The sequence below is a fragment of the Lolium perenne genome, chromosome 2, assembly GCF_019359855.2.
Source record: "Lolium perenne isolate Kyuss_39 chromosome 2, Kyuss_2.0, whole genome shotgun sequence".
NCBI lineage: Eukaryota > Viridiplantae > Streptophyta > Magnoliopsida > Poales > Poaceae > Lolium > Lolium perenne.
The window spans coordinates 233202712-233211495 of NC_067245.2; the positions used below are offsets into that span (position 1 = coordinate 233202712).

Here is an 8784-nt window from a genome sequence, read left to right on the forward strand (position 1 = left end):
GCTATGTTCTTCTTGCTCCATGCGAACGCACCAAGCTGACTGCTCAATCTGTTGAGTGTGTCTTTCTTGGCTACAGTCCCGAGCACAAGGGAAATAAGTGTTGGGATCCTATTGGTCTTCGGATGCGCATATCTCGAAATGTCACTTTTGATGAGTCGCGTCCCTTCTACCCGCGTCCCTCCTCATCTTCCTTCTCGATAGATGATATCTCTTTTCTCATGTTCCCTAACTCACCAACTCATGTACCTCAGGTCCCTGCTCCGCCGACTCTCTTTCCACCTTCTACTCCTTCTACTCCTTCACCCACAACCCCCTCCCCTTCCTCACCACCTTCCCCACCCTCCACACCTTCCTAACCTACCGTGGTCACTCCATACCCTTTTCACTATTCCCGTCGTCCACGTGAGGATGATGATGCTCCTCCCGATATACCCTCCACCTCTGGTGTGATGCCCTCTCCGTCCGAGTCGCCTCACCATCTTCGTGCTCGTCCTCGTCCTCCTCCTGATCGCTATTCTCCCACTCACTACGGCCTCTCGGCTGTCCTTGAGCCGACCTCTTATCGGGATGCCGTTGCTCATCCCGAATGGCAGCTAGCTATGGCTGAGGAGATTGCTGCTCTCGAGCGTACGTGCACCTAGGATGTTGTCACTCCTCCTTCCTCTGTTCGTCCCATCACCTGCAAGTGGTTCTACAAGGTCAAGACTCGCTCCGATGGTTCTCTTGAGCGTTACAAGGCTCGACTTGTCGCTCGCGGCTTTTAGCAGGAGCATGGTCGTGACTATGATGAGACCTTTGCTCCAATGGCTCACATGACCACTGTTCGGACTCTTCTTGCCGTCACTTCTGTTCGTCACTGGTCTGTCTCTCAGCTTGATGTGTAGAATGCTTTTCTGAACGGTGAGTTACGTGAGGAGGTATACATGCAGCTACCTCCTGGCTATTCTATTCCTGATGGCATGGTCTGTCGTCTCCGGCGCTCTCTCTATGGCCTTAAGCAAGCCCCTCGCGCCTGGTTTCAGCGTTTCGCCTCTATGGTGACCTCTGCTGGTTTTGTCCCTAGCGCACATGATCCTGCGCTCTTTGTCCACACATCTTCTCGTGGCCGGACTCTCCTTCTTCTTTACGTCGATGACATGATCATCACAGGTGACGACCCTGAGTACATTGCCTTTGTCAAGGCCCGTCTTCGTGATCAGTTTCTCATGATTGATCTTGGTCATCTTCGCTACTTTCTTGGGCTTGAGGTTTCCTCTACCTCCGATGGCTTCTATATCTCCTAGGAGAAGTATATTCAGGACCTTCTCACTCGTGCCGCTCTTGGTGATGAGCGCACTATCAAGACTCCTATGGAGCTCAATGTCCACCTCCGTGCCACTGATGGTGATCCTCTTCTGGACCCGACTCGCTATCGTCACCTGGTTGGGAGCCTTGTCTACCTTGCTGTCACTCGTCCTGACATCTCCTACCCGGCTACATTCTGAATCAGTTCATGTCTGCTCCCACTAGTGTCCACTATAGTCATCTCCTTCGTGTCCTCCGGTATCTTCGTGGCACTATCTCCCGTCGTCTCTTCTTTCCTAGCTCCAACTCCTTACAGCTCCAGACCTACTCAGATGCTACCTGGACTAGCGATCCATAGGATCGCAAGTCTCTTTCTGCCTACTGTGTCTTTCTTGGTGGCTCTCTCATTTCTTGGAAGACCAAGAAGCAGGTTGCAGTCTCTCGTTCGAGTGTCCAGGCTGAGTTGCGAGCGATGGCTCTCTTGACGGCTGAGGTGACTTGGTTACACTGGTTACTTACGGACTTTGGTGTTTCTGCTGACGCCCCGACTCCTCTCTTATCGGACAGTACTGGTGCCATCAGCATTGCGTGTGATCTGTTGAAGCACGAGCTCACCAAACACATAGGTGTTGATGCCTTCTATGTGCGTCCATGCTGTGCAGGAGCAGGTTATGACTCGTCATTATGTGCCTTTCGAGCTACAACTTGTTGACTTCTTCACGAAGGCCTAGACCAGAGCACATCATGGGTTCTTTCTCTCCAAACTCAGTGTTGTTGATCCACCATGAGTTTGAGGGGGGGTGTTAGTGATGTATAGACCCTTTACTGTATATTCTCTCTGTATAAAGGGCTTCCCTGCATATTGTATCTCATGTACATGTACTGGCCTGGCTGTAATAGCTAAAAATAACGTTCCAGTTTCTCTGGTCCTTCCTTTGTAGTTAAGTAGTTAAGGTAGCCTGTCGAACAGGCGCATGGTAGCTCTAAATGAAGAATTGCTGTTTTAGTTTTCCTGTTTACTTTGTTTTTTTCTCTTTCTTTATTTCAGTTGTAGTGAAACTCGTGGTTTCTTAATAGAAATGGGAGGAGGAAACCCCTCTTTGAAAAAAAAACAGAATATGCCAAGGTGAAGAAGATCATCCTTTATCTTCACCAGTCCCTTCCAAAAAAAAAAAAAAAATCTGTGTGTTTTCATCTTATGCAGGATCAAGATTACTCGAATACACCGGCCTAGTTTAAAACCTTAAAAATCAACTAACTTTAGGGACAGTTATTGCCATTTTGATTTGTAGTCCTCCTAGCAGGTATGTGTTCCTCGTGGTTTTCTGACTTGGTCCATCCCTTTCGTAGTACTATTCTGGATGATGGAGTACGGTATTGGTGCTCACAGTCACTGCATAATTTCTTTCTTTCTTTTGGTCCTCCAACGGAGCAGGGAAAAGAATGCGCTCGCTGCCAGTATTTAGAGTGAACAATCAACGGCCGATCAGACATCTAAATTGAAAGAAATGACGGACCGTAGCAAGAGTTCCATTACTGGAGCCTTGAAGGGAAGTCAAACCAGGGCCTCCGGTCGTACTGCCAGAAACGAAGAATTTTCTTTTCCAGCGACGAACACTGAAGGAAACTGTCCGTGACGCCGCTGATCAGTTGGCGCGAACAGCGAATAACCTTTAGTCAGACAAACTCAAATCTATATATATGCACATACATAATTTACAGTAGTTTCAGACGTACACACATCACAAACCTGCATCAGCTGTTAACTAGAAATTAGACCTAAAACAACACAAACCAATCAACCTTAATTTACAGGCTTGACACTGACTACATCATCCATCCATCATGTTGGTACGACATCACCAAAGCGGGCCGAGTCCTGCGCGAAGAACATCTTCAAGGAGACGCACAGCATTATCAGCTGAAGGAGGCCAAAGAGGCCGATTTTGAAGGTCTTGCTCTGCATCCTCAGCACCTCCGTCGTCACGGAGAGCTCCTTCTCGTGTGCCTCTAGTCTGTCCACCTGCTCCTTCAGCATCAGGATCTTCTTCTCGGTGTCTTGTAGCTTGAGCAGCATTTTTGTGTCTTCCGCGGCAGAGAGCTTGTGCTCACACAAAGCAACCTGGTCCTCCGCCCGGACTTGCCAGCTTTGCCTCGCTTTCATCATGACCAGACACTGGATCTCAGCTTCTATTTTCCCCTGAAGGTGGCCCTCAAGCTCCGTCTCCAACTGATCAATGTTGACGGGCGATGTTTGCGGCTCCGGTGCAAGTGCATCATCAATAAGTAATTGAAGCTCAGACAGTCTTGAATCCTTCTCTGTGATAGTATCTGACGCTTCTTTCAGTTTCTGCTCAAGATGTTTCATCTTTTGATCCATTCCTAATACATCAACAGCATCTACATCTCTCTTGTCATCAGCCACAAATTCCAAGCCAAGTTCTGACAGTCTCTGCGTCTCTGAACAACACAGGCAGAAAAAACCACTTGTTACAGCCAGTTCAACCCAAGCATACACAATAAATAGAAGAATGAAACGCTAAAGAGAACATTGTAGCAATCATGGGATCCCATGAACAGTCCACTATAAACAGGCAGAACAATTGGAGGTAAGTGATTCATCAGAACAAGAGCTAGAAAACTTTAGGAAGTGCGTGCATTACAATTTGTGTAACTCATAAACTTAACTATGATATGGAAAGCTCTTGAAAGGAATATTTTCCACCGATCTCGTTCCCCCTCGTCGCTCCCGTGGGCGACGGGAGGGAACCCTAGCCGCCACCGGCCCAGGCCCCTCCCCCTGCTCCTCCCTCCCCTCGCCGCCGCCGGAGGGCGTCGCTGGGCAAAGCCCGGGCGCTGGCGGCGGCGGGGATTCCTCTCCCCCTCGCGCGGAAGCCTGGGCGCGGGCCGACTCGGACGGTGAGGGCGGCGAGCTCGACGAGGGGCGCGGCGGCGCGGCTGCCTCAGCAGCGGCGTGGAAGCTTCGTGGCGTGGCGGCGACCCCGTCTTGGAGGCGGCGGCTGCCCTCGGGCGGCCACCAAGTCCGGCGGCGGGCGGCGCTGTAGGGGTGGCCAGCGACGGCGACGGCGCTGGGGATGGCAGCGACGGCGCTGGGGAAACGGCGACGGCGCTGGCGGCAGGTTGTGCTGGGCGGCCGGAGTTGGCATCATGGCGGCGCGGGCTTGCTGGCTCGGATCTGGGCCCTTTGGGCCCGATCTGGGTTTGGCGGGCCCCGGCCGTCCTGCCCTCCAGCGCCTGGGTGCGGCCAGGCACCTCCTCCTTGTCCGTCCTTCTCGGCTCCGAGCGCATGTGCTGCTGCTCTGGCCGGGTTGGGCGGAACCCTACGCCATCTTGGCGTGGCGGCTCGCGGCGTCCGCGCGGCGCTGGTGATAAGGTGGACGATGCTGGGTGGCCGGCGATGCTCTCTGAGGTGGATGTGTGCAGTCCCGCAGTCCCGCAGCGACCCACCCCATGGTGGCACCTGCGCCGCTTGCGGCTCAGTAGTGCCCCTCTTAGGCAGCCTGTCCCTTTGTGGGCATGGCTGCCCCCGACCTGGCGCGCTGGACGTGCTGCCGGTGGGTTGCGCTGCCAAAGCTAGCGCTTTGAGAGAAAAGGGTCAGCACAGGAGGTCTTGGCGAAGGATGATAGTGCCTGCAGTGGTGAGGAACCATGCTCTGGGCGAAAGCTCTGCCTTTCGGGGCCAGTGACGGCGACGCCTGAGGGCGCCGTTTTCCTCTTGTGGCGTCACCGAGGAGTTTCGGCACCTCCCTTGCCTAGGGTCTCATGTTTCGGGTGAAAACCTCAGATTTGGCTAGCCAAATCGGGCGACGACGGCGTCTTGGACGTCGTACCCTCCTTGGAGGCGTCGTCTTGGGAACTTGAGTTCGGGCCGTACGTCTTCCTCGTGGATCTTAGCGCTGACCACATGGGAGGTGTCTTGCGATGCAGGTAGCGCGCTAGCCTCTCGAGTAGTATCGCGGTGGCTTGCGCGATGAGGATCTTCCTCGATCAGCGCGAGCATGCCTCTGGATGAGCAGTGGTGGGCTGGCCTCTGTGTTTGTTGGCGGGCTGCTGAAGACTACACGCTTGCACGTCTATCAAGGTTGCCGGGAGCTAGCCGCTGCACCGACGGCGTTCCTCGGATTTGGGTCGAGGCCGGAGCAGCAATTGCTCCCAGCTGAGCCGTGGTGGGCTCGCGGGATTCAGGTGGTACGCGTCTTGGCTGCAGCTGGCAGGTTCTTGGTAATTTCGACGATGCGCGAGCACTGCGACTTTCATCGGCAAGGGTTCTGTCTTGCGGAGGAGCTCACTCTGTAGTGTCCCGGAGGAGCACTCGACGGATTTCGGCCTTTTTGTCGTAGTCTAGTTTGAGTGTCGGGTGTGTACTGTGGGTGTTCGGCCTTTTCTTGGGCTTGTAATGTAAACTTCCTTTCTATCAATGAATCGAAACGCAAACCTTTTGCGTTTTCGCGAAAAGATATGGAAAGCTCTTAGAAAAAAAATACTATATAGAAAACCCCATGACTGATATGCAAGGATTCTTAATACGGACAGGAACCTTCATCGTCGGTGATTGAAAATAAAAGTACCAGGAGTGAAGTTAAGTGATTTATCAGAACATGAGTATCTTCTTCTATGGTTAAATTAGCAGTAGTCATCTGACCACTAAATATGAGCAGATATGTTATGGAATCTGAAATTTTGTAAAGTCATGTTTTCAGGGGCCAAATGGTGCTGCTTGGCAAAGCTCAAGTTCCAGCAGACAGTGAAGGTTGCAAGCATCCACCAAAGCACTAGACCCTTCAATTCAAGCTATCGTAGATTGTCTATTTTGGTTCACGAGCACAAAGGGGGTAAAGGGAACTATCGATTACTACCAATAGCCCAAATTAAAACTAAAAAGAGAGTGCATGATATTGTTGAAGAAGAAAATAACTTACCCATTTCAAAAGCTTCATTTTTCTTGAAGAATCTTTCAAGAACTTCTTGTGTTTTGTCAAGCGAAGAAATCGATTCAGCAAGAGAATCGTTCTCTTGGGGTACCCAACTCCACTCATTTTCTTCACTATGCTCTTCAGCTTCATCCAGATTGAAAAAGCCTCTTATCTCCCCATCACCGCCACTGACCTTTTTGTACGCTGATTGAACCTCCTCACTTTGCCGATCGTCACTTTGATACCCATCGTAAACCATCGACATTATCTCAAGCCTGCTGTTGCTAAAAGCTTCACCTGCATTAGATGTTACTGGGTAAGATTCACAAAAGAAAGCCTCTCCCTTGTTGCGGTGTTTCTTGCGCCCTACGCCGCCCAAACCAAAATCCTTCACCCTAAACCTTTTCCCGTTCCATTGTCCAGATATCTCTGACCCCGTTCGACATATTCTTGCAATAAAGCTGGGCCGTAACGGCCTTTGGTGTGTAGTATTGGGTACTATTCCTAATGAGTAGCCGGTGGCTAGCACCAAAAAATTGACATCCAGATCTAATGGGTTGTCTCGTAATCCCCTCCCTACTCTTCTCCATCTCTTGAATGGGTATGCTTTCCTCTGAACAAGATACTTTTGTTGGGTTGCTAAGCTTGGTACATATAGCTTCCGGGCAGCAGCCTCTCCATCGAAAGGCAACTTGGGGAGAAATCCAATCAGATTCTCCTTCCCAGCAGCACGATCCAAGCAAGCAATTTTAGTCTCCCTCAGCTGCAATTGGGTTAAATTCTCCCCACTAATCCCAATGAGAGGATAATCAAGAAACCACCTTGCAGGTCGTTGGACTAAATCCCTGCCCCGGGTTGTAAAATCCAATTGAGACATCCTAATTTCAGAAATCAAAACCAAGAGAGAGGGAAACAAGAAACAAGAATTCGGCCGCAGGCGATAAGATTTCTATGGTTTGTGGTAATGATGATTCTGCTAACACAAACACTTTCCAAATTTATACGCCTGGTGGCAGTCGCGACCATTTCAGCCCCGGGGAACATTTCCAATCGGGCCGCCCAAATCCCAGAAACTACCCTAGAGGCTGCCATGACCACCAAGAATGCGCAAACTATGCGGATTTTCCATGGAATTTTCACGGAATTGGAGGAAGCGGGAGGGGAATTGCGTACCTTGCGAGACGAAGCTTCGCGGGGGCGCTGGGAGGCGGAGGAATGGGAATTGCTAGGAAGATTGCACCGGAGGGCGAGCGCCGCGCCGTGTAGGTATAGAAGTCGTGGGGAATTTCCGTGAAGTAGTGGACAAAGTGCTTGCGCGCGCCGGAGGGAAGAGAGGAAAGCACGAAACGGGGGTAAAGCAAAGGGATGTTCGGGAAGTTACCTCAACTCATCAGCAATGGACAATTCATCAACGCTGCTTTGCTTCTTCCTTTTTTATTCGCACGTTGGACCAGCTCCAAAATTACAACGTTTCGTTGTTCTTCAGCCCAATTCTGCTGCTGGCTGAAAGAAGCCCGAGGAGCCCAATGTTTTCGGCCCACCCATAAGGAACAGCTAATTTAATCGATCCGTTCCACACAAAAAATGTGGCACGGTATATTCTTGGTCAAAATAAGTTTGATTAAACTTATAAAAAATATAAACATTTACAATAAAAAATCAATAACACTAGATCCACTATAGAACACTTTAGTGTAACTGTTCAGTAATGCAAATATTTATATTTAAAAAACATAGGTCTTATTTTAGAGAACGGAGGTAGTATATTCGATGAATGTTTTTAGGTTGGACAAACACTTAAAAATCTGTGGAAACCAATGGACAAATAAGTATAAGAAGAAAAAAATGAAAATCCGAAATACCCAGCACATGAAACTTTGAGAAATCAATAATATAGAATCAGTTTTAGTCCCAAATGTGCTATATAGTTGTAAAGGGAAAGAAAATAATTTGGGGGCAATTGCATTGATCTTGATGGACACGGTTTTTACAATCTCATGTTCATGTATAACTCCATATATGGAGTCATTTTTTGTTGCCGAGTGGAGTCAATTCGTGGAGGCATCTGTCTCATGCATGTCAAAGTCCGAGTGCTATGCTGCACCTCTAAGAATCGTGGGTTTTCTAGAGTTTTTTTTTTCGTTTAGGCAGCTACGGAGCCAGGATTAGTACTTGAAAGGGGCCAAATAAGCATGCAATTATATGTAGGGGGCCACAGAGCCAATATATTCCTAGCAAATCTGGAGGCTAAAACACATAGTTTAGAGAGATTTTATCACAAAAAAATCCAACAAAGGGGAGCCATGGCCCTTGCTAGCCGCCCATTAGCTCCATCCCTGCGTTTAGGCCTCAAGATTGTAATAAGGTTGTTCATGCCCTTGCGGCGATAGGTTCTAGTGGTAATTATTCTAGCCGATTTTGGCTAGAAAATGTACCGAACTGTGTTAAGAGTATTTGTGGACAGCAATTTTGCTACTCCAGTTAGGTAATGTAATAAGTATGTTCCACGTCAAAAAAAAAAGTGGGTTTATGTGAATGTAGACACCTAGAATGATACATTTACGGA

At 49.4% G+C, this 8784-nt stretch overlaps 1 protein-coding gene across 1 annotated transcript; it reads right to left on the reverse strand.

The window, feature by feature from the left end:
* Nucleotides 1-2956: 2956 nt before the first annotated feature.
* Nucleotides 2957-7630, reverse strand: LOC127335218 (uncharacterized). Its single transcript, XM_051361825.1, has 3 exons — nt 7392-7630; nt 6225-6515; nt 2957-3744 (listed from the first exon to the last, which is right to left on the reverse strand). Exons 2-3 carry the CDS (start codon nt 6481-6483, stop codon nt 3128-3130), a joined length of 876 nt encoding a protein of 291 aa, XP_051217785.1. The 5' UTR covers nt 6484-6515; nt 7392-7630; the 3' UTR covers nt 2957-3127.
* Between the last annotated feature and the right edge of the window lie 1154 nt (nt 7631-8784).

Bases quoted from the DNA above. Each gene is read 5' to 3' on its own strand.
- LOC127335218 (XM_051361825.1), bottom strand. From the start codon at position 6,483: ATGTCGATGGTTTACGATGGGTATCAAAGTGACGATCGGCAAAGTGAG. The intron at 3,745-6,224 runs GTAAGTTATTTT...TGTGTTGTTCAG, and splicing joins AAATGAAGCTTTTGAAATGG to AGACGCAGAGACTGTCAGAA.